The 23645-nt window shown below is 42.2% G+C and overlaps 1 protein-coding gene across 1 annotated transcript in view; it reads right to left on the bottom strand.

Moving 5' to 3' along the window:
• The window catches only part of FMN1 (formin 1), a 286938-nt gene that overhangs the window by 130200 nt on the left and 133093 nt on the right, over nt 1–23645 (bottom strand). The window contains 2 exon segments of the mRNA XM_077771645.1: nt 4657–4745; nt 6719–6780. Coding sequence (XP_077627771.1) covers nt 4657–4745; nt 6719–6780 — 151 coding nt within the window.

The following is a 23645-nucleotide window of genomic DNA, read 5'->3' as shown; positions in this document are numbered from 1 at the left end:
GACAAGCCCCTAGGCTCATTGACTTCATGTTACCCAGGAAAGAGTAGAAAAGAACTACTTGGTTCTCCAGGACCTTACTGGGATTAGGAATTGGACTAGGAAGGGTCTCAGAGAAGCTTATGGATCCAGAGTCCTGTGCATGAAGAAGGGTCTGAAACACATATCTAGAGTTAGAGGGGGAAGGGAAGTTCCAGAAGTTTACATTACTTTTGGAGAGAACTGTGGGGAATGTGTCACCGAAAATCAATACCAGAGCATCAGTTGCCAAGAATTTCAGTCAGTCCCTTAGACACGTATGAGGCATTCAGTGTGTCAGGTACCATGCTAAGACCTGAGAAGAGAATTTAACTTACACACAATTCCTTCCTGGTAATCTGAAAAATAAATCACCAATTACCACAGGCTTTGGTAAATATTATCAGTCACCAATTACCACAGGGTATGGTAAATATTATCAGTGACGGGGCTCATGAGAGCCAGCCAGGTGAGGGCCATCCAAGTCAGAGCCCTGGACGGACAATGGCAGCCAAGGTTCCCTGAAGCCCTCTGGTGCTAGTGCAGGACACATGTGACCACCTGGTACGGAAGGCCCAGACAGGATGAGTGGTGTTTGTGGGGAAAGACAACCAGACTCAGATGCTAAAATGGAGCTTCCTGTTCCAAAATAAAGATGTTAACATTTTTTCCATAGGAATAAAGGGTTTTAAACAGAGAAGTGATACTTTCAGTTTTTTGTTTAAAAAAAAAAAAATCACCATGGCAGTGGCTTGGTCAGTGAATAGAAGGGGAGAGCAGATTTGAGACTGGAAGACCTCCCGGGCCACAGCCGCACTGTCAGAGGGCAGGCAAGGGGCCTGAGGGGCAAATGCATGAGAAAGGCTACTCGGGCAGCAAGAACCAGAGTAACTGACCAACCCTGAGGCGGCTGGGAAGCTAGCGGGGGGACTTGCAGGTTTTTGACTTAGACACCTGATAGAATGTGAAGATAAGAATTACTGGAGACATAAATTTGAAAGGACTGTGATTTTATTTTCTAACATAGCCGTGCAGAGGCCTGAAGAAGAGCACCACAGATAGCTCCTTTTCCATTTATCTGGAAAAATACCAGAGGGTATAAGTAACCTCAAGGGCTATGAGGAAGTTTCTGATAAATATCTTACCCCCACCCCCTCCAGCTATGCTTTATACTTTCCCCCTAAGAATAGGGATAAGACCTCTTTTACAAATCCCCAAGTATAGGTCTGGGGCACTGGGCCTTGGTACTTATAAATACGTATAGATTTACTTCCTGTCAGACTTGTCTAACTTTATACTGTAGGGCCAATTATAAAGAGAACTAAACAACAGCAAAGAAGCCACAAACTAGGGATCTTTTGATCTTTTCATTCTTCCCAGTGCAGGTTTATTTTCCCAGAGAGGGCTGCGACTCCAGTCTGTCTTTAGGAGAGCAGTTCTGTACATGACATTGTGTGGGTTCCCATCCACAGCACCAACTCACCTGACGGGTGGAATGATGCAATACGGCCCACTGTTTTAAAGGACTAATGTTTAGTTGATCATCCCCTAAACTCCCAAATGGTCCCATCTCAGGTGTGTGTGCACAGGGCTGTGTACACAGCATTAATGTACACTGTTTTTCTGCAGGGGGTTACACTCAGAGCCTTGTTTCATCAAGTCAGTGTGTTTGTGATGGTGCTAAAGAAACTGGGGACCCTGAGTGGGATGTCCCAATAGGCTACACATGGTGTCCTTGATCTAGGCTGCAAAAAGCATATGCTTGGCCAACTCAAATCCAACAGAGTTTCATCTCATCTCCTCACCATCCCAAGGCAGAATGCAAAGAATTGAGGGCCATCCTTGGAGGGAGTGGCTCTCAAACAGCCCAGGCTCAAGCAGATGACACCTCTATGGGAAATGGTTTTCTAAATCTGGCCGTGGGCTATAAGAAAGCTGATGAGGTGAGCGATGAGGCCAACCTCTCCATGCTATGATTTATAGGACTGGGCATCACAGAGATCTTAGAAAATTGCAATGATGAAACTATAAATGATTCATATTTTCCAGTATGTAAAACATGCTTATAGTCAACTAACTTGGAGCTAATGGCAAATAAGTTGCCAGGAAATCAGACTCTGGCTAAAATCAAACAAATCCTGCACTGTGCAGAAGGTCAAGAGTCAAGGTGAAACTCACTCAGGCCTGAAGCCCCTACCCCTGTGCACCTCACCCTCTAGCAACTGAGCCTGAGCACATCACCTGACCAGGACAATGCAACAGTCCTATTTGCTGTCAGTAATTGCTTAGCATCTTTAGGAAGCCATTGTAATGACGATTATAAACTTTGAAAATGTTCTCTTATCCAGGTCATCCAGTCATCAGATAAACATCAGCAGGAGTTTATCTATTAATTACCTGCCACCATTAATCTGTGTCCTGGCAATTAACCCTGAAAAATAATGCTAGAAAGACATTAACCCGAAAGGAAAAGGGAAACACCTCCAGTAGTAGAAACCCACTGTTCATTTCATTGGGGCAGCCACTTCCAGAGCACGGAGCCCGCACTGACAAATTATAGCCCACAGGCCAAATACAGCTCATCACTTGCTTCTGTACACTACCCACCCCCCCCACCCCACCGCAACTAAGAATGGTTTTTATATTTTTAAATGGTTGAAAAAGAACAGAAAGGTAACATTTTATGACATGTACACAAATAGTATGAAATTCAAATTTCAGTGCCCATAAACAAAACTCTCCTGATGCACAGTCATGCCCATGTGTTTGGTTGCTTTTGCACAACAGGTTTAATTAAGTACTTCCAACAAAGCCTAAAATACTATTTGATATTTTTCACATGAAAAGCTTGTGAACTCCAGGCTTTGAGTTCATTGCCCAGTATGGCATAGTTGGCACTACCCAAATGCTTGATATGCCCTATGGTCCCTGTTAAGGACTGAATGTTTGCATTCCACCAAAATGTATATGTTGAAATCCTAACTCCTAATGTGATGGTCTAAGGAGGTAATTAAGTCATGAGGGTTGAGCCCTCGTGAGCGAAATCAGTACCCTTAGGAGAAGAGACGTAAGACCCTGCTTCCTTCTTTTTGCTTCCTGCCATGTGAGGACACCAAGAGAAGTTAGCAGTCTACGTCTTGAAAGCGGGTTCTCAGCAAAGCCCAACCATAATGGTACCTCTGTCTCAGACTGCCAATCTCCAGAACTGTGAGAAATAAATCTCTGTTGTTTATAAGTCACCCTTTGGGCTACTTTGTTAGAGCAGCCAGGCTAAGACAGTCTTCAAATATTCCCCGCGGCCTTGTCAGTGTCTAAATACCCCATTATTAGTCACTCCACATTCAGTCGTTAGCACCTTAGTGGGAATTAATCTATTATATTAGGAAACAGGACTCAGGAGTGGACCACAGAATTGATCAGCAGCAGGAGTTGGCAGGGAGGGTAGCTCACGCTGCCAGACCAGAGGGCAGTAGAACCTCATTTGCAATGATGCACAATATTCCTGGGCCTCATGAACTAACTTGGGGCAGGGAAGGGGCGGTGTAGGGAGTGGTTCCTGGCCTATGCTCCGTGTGAGAATAATTCATCTAAGGTTCCCCAAATTATCATGAAGGCTTCTCAATAACTGAATAAACCTAGAAGTCACCCACCCAATCATTTAGAGATATTTTCCTGGACCTGAATGCCAAGCAGTCCAAGAGGAGTGGGGCATTCTAGGGGACCCAAGCTCAAGGCACAAAACTTTCAATATGAGCCAAAGAAACTTAGATGTCTCTAGTGATCACTTGTTACTCAGAACCTGACTGCTTAGTTTCTTCTTTGTTTTTTACCTCATGCCTCATCTCCAGGCTGAGGGGAGTGGCCTAAATTGGATACGAAGTACTGAAGGATGGTAATAGGCAAAGGATGCCGCTGTCCACTCTGGACCCATTCCACATCCACAGTCCTGGGCCATGAAAGCTAGCTGGGGCCGGGGGCTGCAGAACCCCACATGCTTATCTGTGGTTTGCAGACCCCAAGGGCTCAGCCAGGGCAAAAGCCACTCAATTACTCATTGGAGGTCTAAGTGTTCAAAGGCTGTGGCACAAGGGCCCAAACCAGAGGGCAAACAACTCTAGATAGTGAACAGAATAAAGAACAGCACGTATAAAGAGGATGAAAAGGTCACACGTAAATTGAGGCAGAGCAGGTAGAAAGATTGGGAGGGGAAAGCTGGCTCATTCAGACTACATTTACCGGACATGACATTTAGGAAAATCCATTTGAATTCTGTGACTGTGACATCATCTTTTTAACTGCATCGGCAGAACCTTAAACAGAGCAATGACTTCTTCCTTCCTCAGTTACCCTTTTGGCCAGAATGTTTAGTCTGGGAGGAATTAACAAGCTGCTAGAACAAGAAAGGGGACTCATGAGGGATGGGGAAAGGGGCTGAGACATATTACAGTACGCAGCACAAATCCCCCGGCTGCTTTTCCGGGCAGTCAGGTCAGTCTGCTGCATGCAATAGGTCACGGGGATGTGGTGCTACGACTTAGCTCACAGCACAGTCGAGGTGCAATTATTCACAGCTGGGAGGAAGGAGGATAGAGATGGCGCTTCTCCCTGCAGCCTAACAGAAAAGTGTTCAGGCATCCTTACTGCTCAGGTTTATCCAGCAACTTCAATTCTTCTTCTTTGGATGTCTCGTAATACTTTCTTATTTTAACCAGTTCATCCTCTTGGGCTCTCTGTGTTAAAAGAGAAACCAAACAAAGCACATGCAAAATGAACAACGAGAACCTGTCTAAAGCAACGTGTCTCCAGGTGGGGTCTCTGGACCCGCAACACTAGCATCACCTGTTTCTAGTTAGAAATGCAAATAACTGGCCCTACCCCAGAAGCAAGAAGCTCCAGGGGTGGGGCCCAGCAAGCCCTCCAGGTGACTCTGATGCATGCGAATCGCTGGTTGAAGCAAAGGCTCCTAACAAGTGACTGTAGGTGGATACAGAAGTCAGGACATTTGATCGCTACCTCTGAATTCCCTGTAAGCATGTATCAGTCAGTTGTCTTTAGCATTTGTTTCCAGATGCTTAGAACAGCTCTCCTAACTCCCATAGGCTCCTGGCTTTTAATTTCTAGTCTCCACCTTCTCTTTTTCTGGATTAGGTAAACATTCATCTGTACTGCTTATTTGGGCATTTAGCTACAGTGTTCCTCAATTTACCCAACGATTTCAGTTGCATGCAGCATTCCTCTTCTGTGCGCTAACAAGCGCTGCTCACCTGTATGGTCCCGAGCTTATGGTAACAACAAAAGGCATCTAGAAGGCACATTGGCTTTTGGGAAAGTCCTTCAGTATCAATTATTGTGTCTTTCTTTTTCAGATGATTTTACATAGGCTCACACTGAGTCCTGGAGAAAGGTCCTGCCTCAGAATCTCTTTCTCCTATAACATCATGTTGCCTTCCAGGCACTCAGCAAATGCACTGTTAGCTCCCAATGGCCTGGTATTTCTGCACCCTCTTGTCTATTACTGAAAGCCTTACTAAATGAATGTGAGAAGTTCCCACTCAGTTGTACTAAATAGCTCCTGATATACAGATATATAGACATATATACACACACACACGTTTATATAGGGACGTATATTTGCATATATGTAAAAATGTATAAGGAACTGGCAGTCTCTCTAGAAGGTTGGATTATTATGCTATGGAAATTTTCTGTGAGAGATTTAAGGTCCCAAGGGACGTAAGCATCGAAATGAATAACTTTTTTGAGCTTGGTGACCAAGGCATACTCTAGAGCTCGAGGCAGCCTCCTGGGAAATATCATCACTTTAGTAAAGAGACTCTAAAGTTCACTTTATGTTTTCAAACCCCAACAGAGTCAGTGAACCAGAAATGTTAACAAGCATGGGAACTCTGACTCTCCTTTGTGTCGTCTTCTCAGGAAAGCCTGCCAATTCTGCTGGTTATTCCACATGTAGCCCAAATTTAAAGACTACATACGTGTCTAGGGCTGTTTATGTTCAAAATATATCGTGACTGGTACTTATAGTGAGTTCTGTTTTAACACTCACAAAAACTAGACAGAGCCCATTATAATCGCATTGTACTGATGATCAAACAGGCTCAAGGGATTTACCTGATCCAGAATCACTCAGCAGTCTACTGAGCGGGACTTCAAATGTAAAATTGTCTGACTCGAAATCCAAAGCACACACCCACCATCATACACTACTTCCCACACTCAATGTCATCAGCTCACTTGGCCTAAAAGTAATCCTCCAAGATGGTATTAGTACTCCCATTCATTAGAGGAGAACAGTAGTGTACACCAAAAGTAAGCTGGTAGCTCACCTTCTTGCACTCCGACAGCAAGCCTCAGGGCTGGGTTAGGGCACAGAAGGGGTCTCCTCCCTGAACCACCCTCCCACGCAGGTGTGCAAAGAGATGTGCTAATCCAGATAGCACAGCAGGGTCAGAACCTAGTGCTTTTCTCACATCTGCTCTCATTTCAGCTTATGTTTATAGAAACTATGCCTTAATCTCTTCCATGCTATGTGAAAGTCCTCTCTGCCAAAGAACATGAACGGCTCACTGATTTGGGGGCGGGGGCAGGAGTCACATATGACCATTTTTTGGATCTAAACATTTCTTTTAATTAGCGAAGACATGAAAATCTGGAAACTCTGGCTCTAGAGGTCTTTGATACTCACATTTTCATATAAGGCCGCAAGGGTCTCCAGATCAACCACAGAATCATCCACATTGAAAATGGCTGCCAAGTACCCAAAAAGAAAGAAGGGGGGAAAAGATACATTTAATTAGACTCTCCCACACTAACATGTATTACACATCTAGCTTCCAGATAACAGAACACTGCACTTTCCTACACAGTTGTATCCTGCAGCATGGGTCTTACTTCCTTTCCTTTTGCACCATGGGGGCTCCAGTGAAAGAAACCAAAATGGTTCCTATCACTGGCCTGAGCCTTGGCCCTGCCTGGTTTAATTCCTTAAGTTCTGCGTCCTTTCTGCAGTTTAATTTAGGCTCCACAGGAGAAGTGTTTGTGCTTTAAAACTAAATCAGTTTGTAGGTTTGAAGCACAATTTTAAATCTTTCTTCCCGGCTGGTAATTGAAGAGATTTAGTACCTAATGCAGCAGAACTGACTCCTGCCCATTACCAGGAAGAGAGAAAAAAAGACAATGTTGGCAAATTAAATGAATTCAGGCATGTGATTTAGGCACCTCTCCATGGCCACTGCAAACATCTTGTTTGGATTAAAAGGACAAGAAAAAGCAATAATTGCATCAATGGCAAATTAAGATTATAGAAACCTCCCATGAGTTAGTCTTAAGGCAAGTTCTCATTCCCATGGTTTTATTAGGATTCTACTTGGTATTCTGCATCTTTTAAGTCAGTTAGCTGTTAACTCATATGCGTATGATTTCACCTGGAGAGATTCCTGCCCATATATACTGGGATACAAACACTGAGATTGTAAAGCCTAATGGATTTGGCAATCAAAGTGTTTGGAATAGGCAGCTCCACATCTTTAAATAATTATTCAAAACTAATAAGGTTTGTTCCCTCAACCCCACCTCCCTTCTCTGACTTTACATTGTGAAATTAACCAGCACGCTAGTAAATTTTCTCCGTGGCAGGCTAATTAATTTTATTAAACCAACCAGTGATATTTAGAATGCCTTAAAATTTTGCTCGTCAACCATTATTCTGTTCATTGGCATTACAGCATGGTTTCTGGAGAAGGTAGAGATCAAGGTAAAGGGCAGGTTCCTTTCAAATTGTTTTGCGTCTTCTGTAGCTGAATTGTATGAACCCCCTTATACAATTTTAACAAAGTTAATTAACTGAGCTAAGATCATGTAACTTCACAGAACACCGAGAAATTTACTTAAAATTCCTCTGCGGGCCACCTTCTCTCACTTAGGGTTAATCAACACACTATTCTTAGATATGGGGGGGGGTGAGGAGAGGTTAACATGCTAGTGACAAAGTTGACTCAGGTCCCACTAAGACAAAGGAAAATCACACTTCTACAAAGGCCAATCTGAAACCACAGAAAAAAATATAGTTTGAGGAAAGCATGAAAGAATTTACCCTCCAAGGATGGTTATTTTGTGTGTGGAGATAATATGAATTTGCTAATTTACTGGATAGACCAGGAATTTTTACATGTCTGGTGCTTTAAAACAACAACAACAACCAAGAACAATGTCTGATTTTTGTAAATTCCAATATTCTCCTACAAAAATCGGCCAACAGGAATGCAATAAGAGAAGGTGAAGTTCTACAAACAAGTTATCAGAGAAGTTCACTTCTAAACTAATCACACATTGTAGGTGCTCTATATGAACTGCAAGCTTACATACAACCAACTGGTGTTAACTAATGAGAAAGAGAAGGACCTGTGGATTGTTGTTCTGATGAGTAAATACTTGGTTTTTAAAAGTTAATCAGTCTCGGTCCCAGATACGCAGGATAACAGGCTGTATGGTCAGCCAATTCTTCTCCAGTATGCTAGGTAACAGAAAGGAAACATCTAGAAATGGGACTGGAGAACAAGCAAGAGCTCTGGAGACATTTATTCATTCATTCACCCAGCCCTTGAATAAATATTCATTGAATGCATATTAAGTTTCAGAAACTGTTAATGCTGTGATTGATTATATAAACAAAAAGTGTGTAGGAGGTTCAAACACTTGATCTCATGCAATTTATACTCTAGCTTAGGGGACAGAAAATAAGTGTATAATTTCAGATAACAATATACCATGAGGAAAGTAGAGAAATGGGCAGCATGACACTGGATGGTTGATGAAGGCTTCTTGGAGAAGGCAGCAAATATTTAAGAGCTGAAGAGGTCAGTTCTGTGAATGTTCGGGAGATGGCTAGAGAGAGATAACTGCAAAAGGAAGTTTCTTTTTCTGATGAAGGAACAAGATTAAGGTACAGAAAAACACCAAAATGACTATCATAGAAGGAGCAAAACTTGCTCACTATGTGGTTCTGGCAGGTTAAAGTGTCTGAGCCCACCAGATCCATAAAATGGGTCTAATACCATGTACTGGAAATATTAAGCAGAGGAATATGTGGGCTTGGCATAGCACATGGAGAATGGCATGAACTCAAAATGATACCAATGAACAATAACTATTAGGATTTCAAATATACACATGGTGGGGCAGCTGGATGGCTCAGTTGGTTAAGTGCCTGGCTCTTGGTTACAGCTTGGGTCATGATCTTCTGGTTAGTGGGTTCAAGCTCCGTGTCAGGCTTTGTGCTGTCAGTGAGGGGCCTGCTTGGGATTCTCTCTCACTCTCCCTCCATCTCTCAGTCCTTCCCCCACTCACGCTCTTACTCTCTCTCTCTCTCAAAAATAAATAAATAAACTTTAGGGGTTCCTGGGTGGCTTAGTTGAACATCCGACTTCAGCTCAGGTCATGATCTTGCAGTCCATGAGCTGGAGCCCCATGTCAGACTCTGGGCTGACAGCTCAAAGCCTAGAGCCTGCTTCAGATTCTGTGTCTTCCTCTCTCTCTGGCCCTCCCCCACTCATACTCTGTCTCTCTCTCTCAAAAATAAACAAACAATGCAAACATTAAAAAAATAAACTCTAAAAAAACCAAAAATATATATATACATGGTTAATGTGTTTTAATGCTTGTTAATGCCTTATCTCTTTTAACATCTGGAAAGAACTAGAGAAAGAAGACAGTAACTACTTAGTAGTTTGCGTTACAAAGGAAACTTTGCAGAATTCCTGAGTGTTTCAGACAGTAGTGGTATTAAAACCTTTTGGTCCTTCAAACCCCTGCTCGAAGCCCAACTTCAGGATCCATTGTTAATAGTAAAGGTATATGCACAGATAGTTGTAATTACAAAAAATAATGGCTCCAGTGTCTTAAAAGAAATACAAGATACCTCTGGGTCCATTCAGAAAGTCAGTCTCACTGTCATCTCCAATTTCCATCTTTCCCATCAACCTACCATTCGCGGTACCACCGTTAATATTTTTTTAATGGTTTGAGAGATAGAATGCGAGCATGAGCAGGGGAGGGACAGAGAAAGAGGGGGACAAAAGATCTGAAGCAGGATCTGTGCTGACAGCAGTGAGCCCGATGCGAGGCTTGAACTCACAAACCATGAGATCATGACCTGAGTTAACGTCGGACGCTTAACCAACTGAGTCACTCAGGTGCCCTGCCACCATTATATTTTTAAAACCATGGGTCTCAACATTTTACTTTATTGCTTACAATACCTCATATGTCTTTCCTTTAAATACTGGGTAAATCCCAAATGCCTTGGCCTGATGTTTAAGCCCATTCCTTTGCCAGCCCCAAGCGACCCTTCCAATCCCATTCCCTATCACTTCTACTTCTCCCTGGCCCCCTGTGCTCCAGCCATTTGGGGTGACATGCCAAGGTTTCTTCCCTTCCCATACATCACCCTCCCTCAAAGCCCAGGAGAAAGGTTTCCTGCCCTGGAAGGAACCTCTTGACCTTCAGATTCTTAAGTCCTCACTCTCTTCCTCTTTCACTTGCAAGTGTATATTACACAGGGGAAGAGAGTCCAATAAAGAACCTGTATTAACAGCATGTAGCAGAACAGTTTCCCTCCTCTGCTGGACTGAGCAAGTCCTGTGGTCAGGGATGATTTCTATGCATCCCGATAACCCCGGCACCTGGCCTCACACCTGGCATGTAACCGGGATAAAAGTGTGGGGGTGGGATAGAGGCTACAGGAACACCAATGGGAGTCCTTCTGTTAGGTATCAGGAAAAGTTTCTTGATCAAGAGAGCATGGGCATCTTGTAAAAGAAAACAAATTTTAGAAAGGGACAGGATTTTGGTAGATGAAAATATTGTCTTATGAGGGGTGTGTCTGAATTAGTGTTGCTTGCTCCCTCCCCCCACATTAGTCCCTGGTAAGAAATCAAGGCTTATCTGGTTGGGTTGCATAATCATTCCCTCATCCACACACTCAGTGTAGATATACTACTTGCTGAATAGTCTGTACCGAAAAATAACTAAGTTTCACAAGCAAATTGTCTCATTTTCAAGGAAATAAGGAAAATAGCTTTCCGTTCATTCTTCACCTCCAAAAATGTTTTAAACAGCAGTATCACCTTAGGTGAAAAAGTTACGAGTAAAAATTCAATGGTTATATTGCTTCAGGCAGACACCTGAGACACCCATTTATGAATTACCTTAAATTGAGCCAAATGAATTCCAAGTAGTGACAATCTGTAAATTTACAGCAAGTGCCAGGGAATATCTATCAACTGGAAGGATGTGAGACATATCACACAGAAGCAGCAGATGCAGACAGGCTCATGGAAGGTGCAGGCAAGGACAGGTACTTCCATCTTGGTTTGAAGTGAGGGTTAATTCTAGTCTGGACTAAGACTGGTAGAATTCTGAAAGCCATGATGAAAAGCGTATAAGGCACTCAATACAAAGCATGGAGGCACTGAGCAGTTATGAATAGTGTAGTGAGCTGAACAGTTATATTCTATAGGACATGTCAAAATTTGGAAAAACTGGTTTAGAATCTATTCCAGTGAACAAGAGGTAGTGAATACTGTGGAGAGCAAGCACAGGACAGAGGAGTAGGATGCTACAGAGCACTCCTGAGTGGTATCACTACCTAGCTATGGGACTGAGGCAGCTGGAGTTAAAACCACCTGAGGCTCTGCGTCTACAAACGGAGGAAGAGCTTTGGGCCACCCACAGAAATAGGCAGAGGAGCTTAAGAGCTGGATATGCCTGGGGTCGCTTGGGTGGCTCAGTAGGTTGAGCGTCTGATTTCGGCTCAGGTCATGCTCTTGTGGTCTGTGGGTTCAAGCCCTGTGTCAGGCTCTGTGCTGACAGCTTGGAGCCTGCTTCAGATTCTATGTCTCCCTTTCTCTCTCTCTCTGCCCCTTACCCATTTGCACTCTATGTCTCTCTCTCAAAAATGGATACATATTTTTTAAAAATTAATAAAAAAGAGACATGCCTGTTGATCTTACCCCTGACGACCTGGGGAAGGAACTGGGGACAGGAAAACTACTCAGGAAGGAAGAATTAGAGAGATTAATTTGGGGTCAATGCTAAGTATTCCACTGAGGTTTTCCCTCTCCCATGTAAGGATCTTAAAAACAAAAGTAAAAAAGGAAAACAAAATTCAGAGATGGGAGAAGCACTCTGAAGAGATACCCTGGCTGAGTCTAGGAACTTAAGAAAATTATTTCTATTATTTCTCTCCTACAGAGTAGACAATGAAGGTTAGATTATTGGCCACAGGTCTAAAAAGTAGAAAAACGGTATAGACACTAGGATTCCCAGAAGAGGTGTTTTCATGCACATAATTCTCCCTCCTAGTCATCAAATACAGTTTAAGTTCCTACATAGGGCCAGAATCAATTCCTGATCATTCTATTCTGCAAATATTGGCACAGTGTATTAGAGAGTCAATTCTTTTTTTATACATATTTATTTTTGAGAGAGCACAAGTGGGGAAGGGGCAGAGAGAGGGGGACAGAGGATCCAAAGCAGGCTGTATGCTGACAGGTTGACAGCAGGGAGCCTGACATGGGGCTTGAACCCACAAATTGCGAGATCATGATCCAAGGCAAAGTTGGACGCTCAACCGAGTGAGCCACCCAGATGTTCTGACAGTCTGTTCTTGAAGGGGCTTATCATCAAACTTCTAACCATTACATGAGCCCATTAATTAGTTCACTGATGATTACAATAGAGAAAGAAATCAGTCATTGATTAAAATATATTTGGAAATGCCTGGGATTAGGTAATTCCCCATTTTATACTTTAAAAAGCACACTTCGTCGTTCTTGCTGTGTATCTCTCTCTCTCTCTCTCTCTCTCACACACACACACACACACACACACACACACACACACACACTCACACCATGTATCTTCTAAGTTGGATAAGGAAATACCAGCCTACACAATTCTACAGCCTGCCTCAGAGCCCTGATACAGTAATTCTGGGTTACTCTAGCTTTTGTTCCCATCTGTATGGGGCTCATTATACCAACAACTCCTGCAAATGGTGTCAGAAAGGTGAAGCATCAAATCCACAAAGGGGAGACCCCGACAACTCCCTGCTACTGCAATATCAATCATTGCTGGTGGTTTCTACTTTTATCTCCCTCTCTCCTTAGTTATCCCCACTCACACTGTCAGTTCAGTTAGAATATTTCACCTACACCTCACAATATGTCGAAAGGAAATAGACACACGCTGTGAAAAGCTGGTAATTTTATTGGGTTCCTTTACCTTTAAAAATCTGTTACTTGGTCAAGTCTGGTTTCTGGGCCCCCTTTTTGCAGGGAAATTGAGGCAAACATTTTTATGTGGTCCTCTGGTGCCTGCTCTGTACTCCAAGAATTATATACACAAGGATCATTAGAGTAGTGTTTTGCCCATTAAGATATAATAACCGTCAGCAGGGACAAAAAGCAGATCAGTATCACAGATTCAAACTAACAGGCACACATAAAAACGATGTGCCTGCTTCAGGCACATGCACAGGGTCAGGGTCTTGCACGACAGGGAAATTCCCACTCCAGTTGGGAGGCGGCTTTACATAAGACCAGGGTGAGTAGAAGGAACATGCAGGAATTCTCTCAGCCCTCTAGCCATTTTTAAACCGGAACACTTTTCTATCCCCAAGTGCACCATTTCCAAAGAAACCAAAAATGACTGTGCTTGTTGTCTATAGGGCTTCTAATAAGTAAAAACAACAACAACAACAACAACAACAAAAAACCAAGCATTTACTTCAAGGAGCTGTTCTTTTTGATTGAAGGAGCACCTTCGGGCAAGAAACATGTGGAAGACTGAGGTAGGAAAGGCACAGTCCTCAGTCTGTTAGATTAGCCAAAGTAAATCTGGTCATCCAAGGTGTGGAAGATGCCACAGACAGATAGGGCTAGGGTCGCTTACTAGGCTTTGGCTGATGTTGATTTTAAAAGTCACCTCTATGCTGCCCAGTTTATGCCTCCTTCTATTTCCTTCAGTAAGTGGTTGACACGAACACCTTGCGCAAAGTGGGTGTTTAATAATTGTTTGCGGAATGGACTAGATTTGTTCTCAGCCCATGAAAGTAAAGATTAATAGGGTTATTTGATTCTATTCATAGAAATTATTTTCTTAACAACGTTAACTTCCAAATGGCCAGCATAAAACTTAGCTGTTTTGTCCAAACTACTGATATTCTTAGGGCGTAATAAATATTCAACTTGTAAGGGAAAAAAGAATGAAATGGGGGACTTATCATAGAAGGCTTTGGGTTTTTAAAACTCTCAGTTAATTGACCCCTCAAAACTCCCACAAGCCAACTACCCAGACCACTACCAAAGAAAAGGCAAGGATGTGGGGTCATGGAACGAGGCAGTGGTAGCATCTGAGAGCTGACGGAAGGTCCAGCAGGAACATTTCCCCACAGGCTCGCCTCATGATGATGAGGCCATCACAGAGAGGGAAGACCAAATTCATGATAAAACTTGGCAAGAGGAGAAAAGAAGGGTGCCGGGCGGAATGAGGTGTGGAGTCAGGGAGAGCCTACCTCCACTGAGAGGTCTGTAACCAGGTTTCTTTGCCACGGTCATTGATCTTCTACAACCTCTTCTCAACATGCTTCACTTTTCCCTACTGACCACTACGTTCCACGTGGGGCATCAGGCACACCTGTGCAGATATAGGTACTCACAAAGCCTAGCTCTATGCATCTATCCAGATGAAATGCTAAAGGCACCAATTATGAAGCAGCTTAAAATCCTCTCCATCTCGGCAGATCTTACTGAGGATGAATACCTAATAAATGAATGACTGCATTTACTGGGAACTTCCCATGCGCCAGGCATTGTTCTACGTGTTCTACATGTAATTGTATGAGGTGGGTGCCGCTGCTGTCCCTGGGTTTACTGATGGTGAAACTCAGGCATGAGGTCACACAGCTAGATCTCCCAAGCTCAGTTCCATAATCAAATTTACTGGACTAGGATGGTACTTCTTTTATCCTTTATAAGTGTTAGGCCATAATAATCACTCCATGTAAAACCCTTACCATCTTAAAAGACAAAAAATCAGTGAACCAACTCTCCACAACAGTCTCTACAAACACTATGGTCTCTAATGGCATTATATGCATTTTAACATTAATCAACAGCCTCCCAGCGGGAACTAGATATAGCTTATGTTACAAAAATTCCTTTTGTGTGTTATACACAACCATAATAAACTCACCATTACTGAATCATCACTAATACTTAATATAACCCTAATATGCTATCTCAATATACATAAGAAAACAACCCAACTTCAATCTTTGTTAACTGCTTGCAGTTATTCAAAATCATCAGTATTGCAGTTAAAGTCAGAGCAGAAAAATTCTAAAAAATAGAAATGAGGAACTTGAAGAGGTATTGTCTTAAAAGAAAATACAATCCAGAGTAATATAAAGTCTTATTTTTTCAAAAGGTATTAGTAATTGCAATTCTCTACTACATGCTGGAACAGACTAAAAGAAGCAGCAAAGGCACAAAGAATGAAAAAACACGAACAAAAGTTGCCCCCAGACCCATCAAGAACAAGAACTATCTATGTGGAAACTAATTTGACAATAAACTATTTGTTAAAAAAAAAAAAAAAAAAAAAGAACAAGAACTATCAAGGGACTATATCTACAGTCTTAACTACATTGCCAAACGCCTGCTAGTGTGTCATATAAGTTGGTACAGACCTTCATTTGGGCTTTGATGGAAATAGAAGGCAAGTATAAATGACACAGTAAACAGGAGCTGGCCGGGAGGTAGAAGAAATGACTGTCCCAAAAGGGACATGTATCTATCCTCAAACTAAAAATCACTCAGTCTTATAAAGCAAAACTCCCAGTTCTCACCTAAGTTCAGGCATGTTCTATGCCTGAAGGTGTCCAAGGTACCATTTTATAGGTGTAATTAAAATTGTCCATGGTTCAAACCTCAAAGAAGGGCACGGGCATAGAATTCACAAAACCTCCCCTCCTTCCTCCGCTCTGTTCTCCGTAGGGCAGTGGAATGAGAAACGGTTTGGGTTAAGCTGCTTCTGTTCTTCCATTAGTTCTGGTTCTTTTAAGCCAAAATTACATTCCAGGCAGATTGGATGGTCTCAGCCAGTTGCCTGAAGGTAAAGTACAAAGCAATGCCACCCTCTGCTTTCTGGACTTCGCTCTGTGAGTGAAGGAATGTACAGTGGTTTAGAAAGAAGTGGGTATGACCCTGCTGCTCAGGTGTTTAGGACTCAGTCAGTGGAAGAAAAAGGTGGGAAAGGAGAGGGAAGTATTAGGGCTATTGTTTCAATTCGCCTAGAGATCATTTTAAAATTTGAGGTCTTTTGGGGCACCTGGGTGGCTCAGTCAGTTGAGTGTCTGACTTCGGCTCAGGTCATGATCTCACGGTTCGTGGGTTTGAGCCCCGCGTTGGGCTCTGTGCTGACAGCTCAGAGCCTGGAGCCTGCTTCAGATTCTGTGACTCCCTCTCTCTCTGACCCTCCCCTGCTCATGCTGTCTCTCTCTCTCTCTCTCTCTCTCTCAAAAATAAGTAAAACATTAAAAAAATAAATTAAAATTTGAGGTCTTTTAATATTTAATAAGTTGACCCTGGCACCTTCACTCAGTATGTCAGCACATCGGGATCACATGTCACCTTTGGCGGGTACATTCCTTCTTATGTGGCATCCTTACTTGTTCTTTTACTTTCAATATACTGTGATTTGGGGAGGCCCATTTAAGTGAAGTATTCTGGGGGTGCCTGGGTGGCTCAGTTGGTTAAGCGTCTGACTTCGGCTCAGGTCATGATCTCACGGTTCGTGGGTTTGAGCCCCGCGTTGGGCTCTGTGCTGACAGCTCAGAGCCTGGAGCCTGCTTCAGATTCTGTGTCTTCCTCTCTCTGACCCTCCCCTGCTCGCTCGCTCTCTCTCTCTCTCAAAACTAAATAAAACATTTAAAAAAATAAATGAAGTATTCTGATTTTACAATCTGGTTTTAGCTAAACTAGACAAAATAAATGAGTTGGCTTCAGAAGGTTCCTGCAGATGGGGTGCTTGGGTGACTCAGTCGGTTAAGGTTCCGACTTCAGCTCCAGGTCATGATCTCACAGTTTGTGATTTCAAGCACTGCATCGGGCTCTGTGCTGAAAGCTCAGAGCCTGGAGCCTGCTTCACATCCTGTGTCTTCCCCTCTCTCATCCCCTTCCCTGCTCATACTCTGTCTCTGCTTCTCAAAAATGAAGAAATGTTTAAAAAAAATTTTAAGAAGAGGGTTCCTACAGAGAAACCCCAGAAGATAATCCATCAACAACAAGAAAATGGCAGAGGAGACACTTTGAATGCAAGTACAAGTTCTCCACCAGTCATGGAATGAGTTAAAAGCAAGGACAGTTGAATCAGATTTGCCAAGACACTGATCTCCATACATCATGACAGAATGTATTAAGGATCTATTTAAAATGTGGGTTTAAATACACTAATGTAATGAGTCCGTCCCTATTTTTATACTGAGCCTTGAGATACTAGCCAATGAGAACTCAAAGCCATAGAAATTAGCAAGACATTGAAAAATAATATTAATCTCACCTTAATTCACATTTTGGCATTTGTTGTACAATGTGAATATTAGTTCTGTCACACAATTATATGATATACGTGTTTTAGAAAACATCGCTTAAGATGCATGTTCTGAAACTTACTGGTTGAGAGCACAATAAAATTTTGGGGATCACCTGCCTTCAGTAAAGGGTCTTCCAGGCTAGAGTTAGAATGTTCCTCAGGAAAACCCTAGGCAATTCATGGTGAATTTCAGATGCCTGGTAAAATTATGTTTTAGACACCTGGCATAAACATGGACAGAGATTTCTAGAAATTAATAGGTAAAAGGGAGCAAAGTCCAGTGGGCATTCTCAGATTTGGGTTTTAGATTCTGGGCATATAACTAACTGGCAATCCTCCCATATTTTGATTTGAGATTCCTAAACAGAAAGATAGTCTTTGATGCAATTGAACTCCCAAACTGAGATTCTGGACTGGTAAGAGCTGAACTGAAAAATGTTTTATTTCGATGTTAGATTAAATATTATAAATATAAATTGTGAGTGTACGGGAAATTCCAAATCAAAGCCAAGAGGTTTCTGGCACCTAGTGTGTTGCAAGGCATACAGAGGTTTATGTCAAGAACAGTCAACAGCAATTTTCCATCTCCCCTGGGAAAAGAATGAGAGGAAATCGCTAACATGGAATGAAAACACTAATTTGCAATCATGTAGGCAGTCACTGCATCCATGGATGCCAAAATGCTTCTAAACACAAGTCATCCGGTTTAGCAGATGGAAAGCCAGCAAGAAGTAAATCACTTATTCAGAGTGTCTCCTGGACCAAATACAAGTGCTGTGGGTATTTTGGTCAGTCTCCTGAAGCCATTCTTCCCCCACAACCAAGGTCCTGCCTTTACTCATGCAGTGCTTTAAACTTCCGTCAGTTTAGTTTAGAGACTCGGCTTTCTCCAAATACCATCTTGGGTGGAGAGAGGCAGATAAAGGTGGTTACCTTTCTGGAGGTGTTATATCTCCAACATAGCCCTGTCTACTTGGCATCAGGCTAGACTTCTCAGATGCTAAGTGAACACAATAGCTTCAATGCCTTCAGTCACTTCAGACTCAGATAATCTAAAACAGAACTGATCTTTCTGCTTCTACCTACACTTTTTCTCCTGTATTTTCAGTTTATGTTTTGGTACCATTATACACATTCCTGTTGAAGCCAGAGATCCAAGGTACATATAGGACTTCTTCTCCATCACAGATTACCTCTGATGTGGCTAAATGGAGCAATTCTCTCTCCAAATAGCCCTTGTATGTGGTCTCCCCTATATTTCTACAGACACAACCTTAGTTCTGGTCTTCACCATTTATTATCTCAATCATCACAATCCCTTTCTAACAGATTTTTAAAGCATTTTTTTTCACATTTATTTATTTTTGAGAGAGATAGAGTGTGAGCAAGGGAGGAGCAGAGAGAGCAAGAGACACAGAATGTGATGCATGCAGGCTCTAGGCTCTGAGCTGTCAGCACAGAGGCTGACATGGGGCTCAAACTCACAAACCATGACATCATGACCTGAGCCAAAGTCGGATGTTCAACTGACTGAGCCACCCAGGTGCCCATCAATCCCTTTCTAGCAGACTTATCCATCTTCGGGATAATTTTTATTTATCCATTCAACAGATACTGGATGGATGATTATCACCCAGGTGCCAGCTCATTTGTAAGGTGCTAGGGACACATCACAGAGCAATCTCCCTCTTGGAACTTACATTCTGGTGGTAGATATAAATGAAAACACCAGTAAATGAACCAATGAAGTCATAAGAGCTGTGTAGAATATAAGAGAATTAACTTAGGGAGGGTTTCTGAGGGAGACCCTACATGCCAAAACCTAGCAAAGGAAAGGAGCTAGCTATAGTGGGGTGGAAACGCATTTCAAACACAGGGAATGTGCCATGCTGCTCATTCAGAAAGTGCTATGCCTTCAAAGACACAGAAGAAGAAAAAACACTTGGCTGTTTTAAGGAATCAAAGAGCTCTTGTCGTGGCTAGTGTGCATTGAGGCGGGGAACAAGAATAGCCAAGGAAAGTAAGAGGTACCAGCTGGGGCCACAGCATGCAAGGCCTTGCAGGTCCATCTTTCACAGCCTGAGAGACAATTCTGTATTCAAAATTATATCACAGCCATGAAACTCTTAAAATTCTGCCTCCCTGTTACTGATGGGATAATATCCCAATTCTGCATGATGATATAAGGATATTCGGGGCCCTTCCTGGTGTGGGCGCTGTTTGTTTTTCTAGCCCCAAGGCCTGAAACAACCCGCATTCACATGGGACCTATAGGTTCCAGCAGAACTGCCCCTTCACATGCCTTCTCTCCTCAGATGGAAAAGCTTCTTCTCTGTATAATGACCACTGTTTTGTCCTTGAAGGCTCATGTTTCACAAGAAGAGTCCAGATACTACTCTGTCATTTCATAAGAAGCTCTACTATCTGCTTGGGCTCCTACACAGGTCTGTCCCACTATCCTGTGCACTCCTGAGAATGTCCCAGTCTGGGTCTTATGTGCTGAGGTAGTCATGGTGCCTGATACAAAACTGGCATTCAATCCATGTTCACTGAGGGAGGGAAGGCGGGAAGGTAGAAAGGAAGGAAGTCTTTGCCCAAATGCACCAAAATGGAATATAGGACAGTCTGATCCCGTCTCTTCTAAGGTTTAGTCTATTTTTCTTAATTAAATGACAATGTAAAAAACTGAATGGCTTTATATGTGTTATCTTAGCCCAATTAGTTGTAAACAAAGTTCAATTATCAGAGAAATTCTTATAAAAGAAACACAACATGACGTAAAGGAGCAAACTTGCTCTCTGTAAGACCGGGAGGTACAGAGCCTCAAAATCCCACTTCTTGAATATAGATCATAGGCAGTGTCTAGTGGACAACAGAGAAGTGACCACCCTTACAAATGAGGAAGACAAGGTTGCTTTTTAAGACTCGAACCAGGAAATATTGAATTATCCATCTATAGGAGGTAACTGAATGGACGTACCTAAAACTACTATCAAGGTGATCCCAGTTAGGGGAGAGAGAGCATACGCAAAGATACACTGCCAAGGAGAGGCAGTGAGAAGGAGGTGACAATGATCAGGTGTGAGAAATATTTTCATCGTGGCAAAGGAAAAGTCTTTTCTCGAAGTGAGTACTCTCACTTTTTGGTTTATACATCAGCACCTTGTGAGTTTGGAAAATGTGAGTCAGGGCATCTGTCTTTGCGCACTGACAAAGACTAGCGTATGACCAAAGGCTGAAGAATGGCCTCTGAATTGTGGTCATTTCACCAGGGCTGATGTGCTGTGTGACCTTGCCTGGCTGCCAGCTGGCCAGCCCCAATCAGATCTCACTGCAGCCCCTCTCACATTAAAACACACATTATGGGCCAACACCAGCACAGGGAGTCCTTTCATCGGGATGACAACACAAGGCCAAGTGCATTCCATTCACGACCAGACACAGACTCAGAATGAAATGTAACTGACACAGCTTGGGCTCCTAAGTGACCTTCAGATGCCAGTGTCAGTCAAATGGTTCTAAAGAAAAATTAAGCTTGGGTTATGTTCATCTGGAATGCATTACTAAATGAAGACATGGAATAGAGGTGATTTTTTTTTTTTTAAAGAACTTAGGAGCCAACCCTGCGGTGGGGAACGGAGGTGCTTGAAACAGGAGAAAGGACTAAAATGGTGCCCACAGTCCTAGAAATCTGTGATGCTACAAGTGACATTTCCTTCGCTAGTGCTTCATGTCAGCATGTCCTCGTCTAGAGCAGAGTTCTGGAAAAGGGATGGGTGAACTCATCTCTTATCTAACTCACAATGAGTCTTCACTCCACCAAGGCTGAAGTGCCATGGGAAGAAGGTTTACAGTCCAGAGTTGGTAAATGGAACACCACATGACTGGAGTGACTCGCATCATATGGCCATCTGATATACCACAGCAGGATGTGCCTAAAAAGAGCTGAATAAAGTCTAAGTTGCAGTTGCCATTGCAAAGACTCATATCCACAGTGTCATACATCGTGGTGAAAAAACCAAGCATAACTAATTTTCACCAAACTTAGGGAGAATACTGTTGTTTAGGATAAGACTCTGCCACTGCATCTAGAGAATTCCTTTCCAAACTCAGACTGCGTCAAAAAAGTTAGTCTCTTTGACAAATGGCTATAAACTTTCTTGCTAAATTATCTGTTCCATGTTTTCATTAGCATGACAGTTTCCTGGTTTGAACTAAAACTCAATTCTTCTAGGAGGTCTAACCACTAAAATCACTGAAGAATCCCTTTCTAATTTTGATGCTGGACCCCTTTAGCTACCCCTGTCCAAATTCAAATCCACTGCTGCAACATTTTCGGAAGTTTCATATTCACGCTCGTGTATTTATTTCTACTTAATTAAGCTTAAATATTACAAATAGTTCATTTGAATACTATGACTATCATCTAATTCAGAATACTTTTAGCTTTATGGGGAATTTTTAATGTCTGCGACAAAGCAAAATTTTAAGCCCTAACAAAGCTCCTTTGAGAAAACTAGTGTGTGTGTTAAGTGGCTTCTGGTTCAGGACCTCTGGAAGCCCCCTGCTGTGTACCAGAGTGAGGCAAACGTGAGGCAACACAGACCAAAACCTGACGGACAATGTGGTCTGAGAGTGTCTCCACGCTAACCGCATGCTGAACTCTGCTGACACCATCTACGAGAGGTTGCGTTACTAGTCAGAAAAGCTGATCAATGACATGTCAAAATACAGATCACATTTCGTTGATTACTGAGAAAGGGGAGTGTTGCTTACGTGCAAAACACAGATTTCGAAAAGGCAAGATGGTTTTTGGCCTACGTTTCTAGAGACAAAGGAAAATAGATGGGAGTAAAATTGCCTCTTTTTAGAGGGCACTTGTGAGGATGAGCACTGGGTGTTATATAGAAACCAACTTGACAATACACTATTATAAAAAAAATTAAAAAAATAAAATTAGAATAAGCAAAAAAAAAGAGAATATATACACATTTAAAAAATAAATAATTAAAGTGTAATAAAATTTATAAAAAAGGTCATATTTCAAATTGGGCCAAAGATAACCAGCTGAAATAATACCATTTGAAAAAAAAAGAAGGGATTAAAACACAGTGACATAGCCAAATGGCTGAAGAGGAAAAGTGTTTCTCCATAGAAGTATTCCAGCTAATGAAGAAGAAATGATGGTGTCAGTGTTAGAGCTATTTTGTGCTTCTAATGAAATCATGAATCTAGGCAAAGATCTTAGGTGCCCACTAACAATGTATGCAAATAGATATCATGTATTTCTTGATATAAAATGTAATAACATTTAAGAAGTATTGTTCCCCTACTTGGATGAGGTCTCTAGATCAAACTAACAGTTTACAGGAACCACAGGGGACAGAAAAACATCATAAATGAGAACACGGCAATGCAATCAGAAAATGTAAAATGTGGGAAACTCCGCAGGACAAATGACCTGATCTCTTTTAAAAAAAATTAATTACAAAGGAAAAAAAGAAATACGATGGAGTGCAGAATTTCTAGATCACAAGAAAACTGAGGGACACAGCAAAGGCAATGCATGAAATTTGTCTGGGTCCTCATTCAAACTAACTGTAAACAAATGGATGAAAAAGTGTGTATACAATTGGGGAAATTAGAATTACATATATGATGATACTGAGAAATTATTTATTTACTTATTTTTTAATGTTTATTTATTTTTGAGAGAGAGACAGAGTGCGAGCAAGGGTGGGAGGGCAGAGAGAGAGGGAGACACAGATTCCGAAGCAGGCTCCAGGCTCCGTGCTGTCAGCACAGAGCATCCAATACAGGGCTCGAATTCACAAACTGTGAAATCAGGACCTGAGCCGAAATAAGACACTTACTGACTGAGCCACCCAGACATCCCTACAAATGTTTTTAAATGCATGATAATGGCACTAGAATTATGCCTGGAAAAGCATCCCCTAACT

Source organism: Crocuta crocuta, unplaced genomic scaffold, assembly GCF_008692635.1.
Source record: "Crocuta crocuta isolate KB4526 unplaced genomic scaffold, BGI_CrCroc_1.0 scaffold156, whole genome shotgun sequence".
NCBI classification, from domain to species: domain Eukaryota; kingdom Metazoa; phylum Chordata; class Mammalia; order Carnivora; family Hyaenidae; genus Crocuta; species Crocuta crocuta.
Note: the sequence above shows the minus strand (reverse complement) of the source record. Positions and strands in the feature narration are given on the sequence as shown.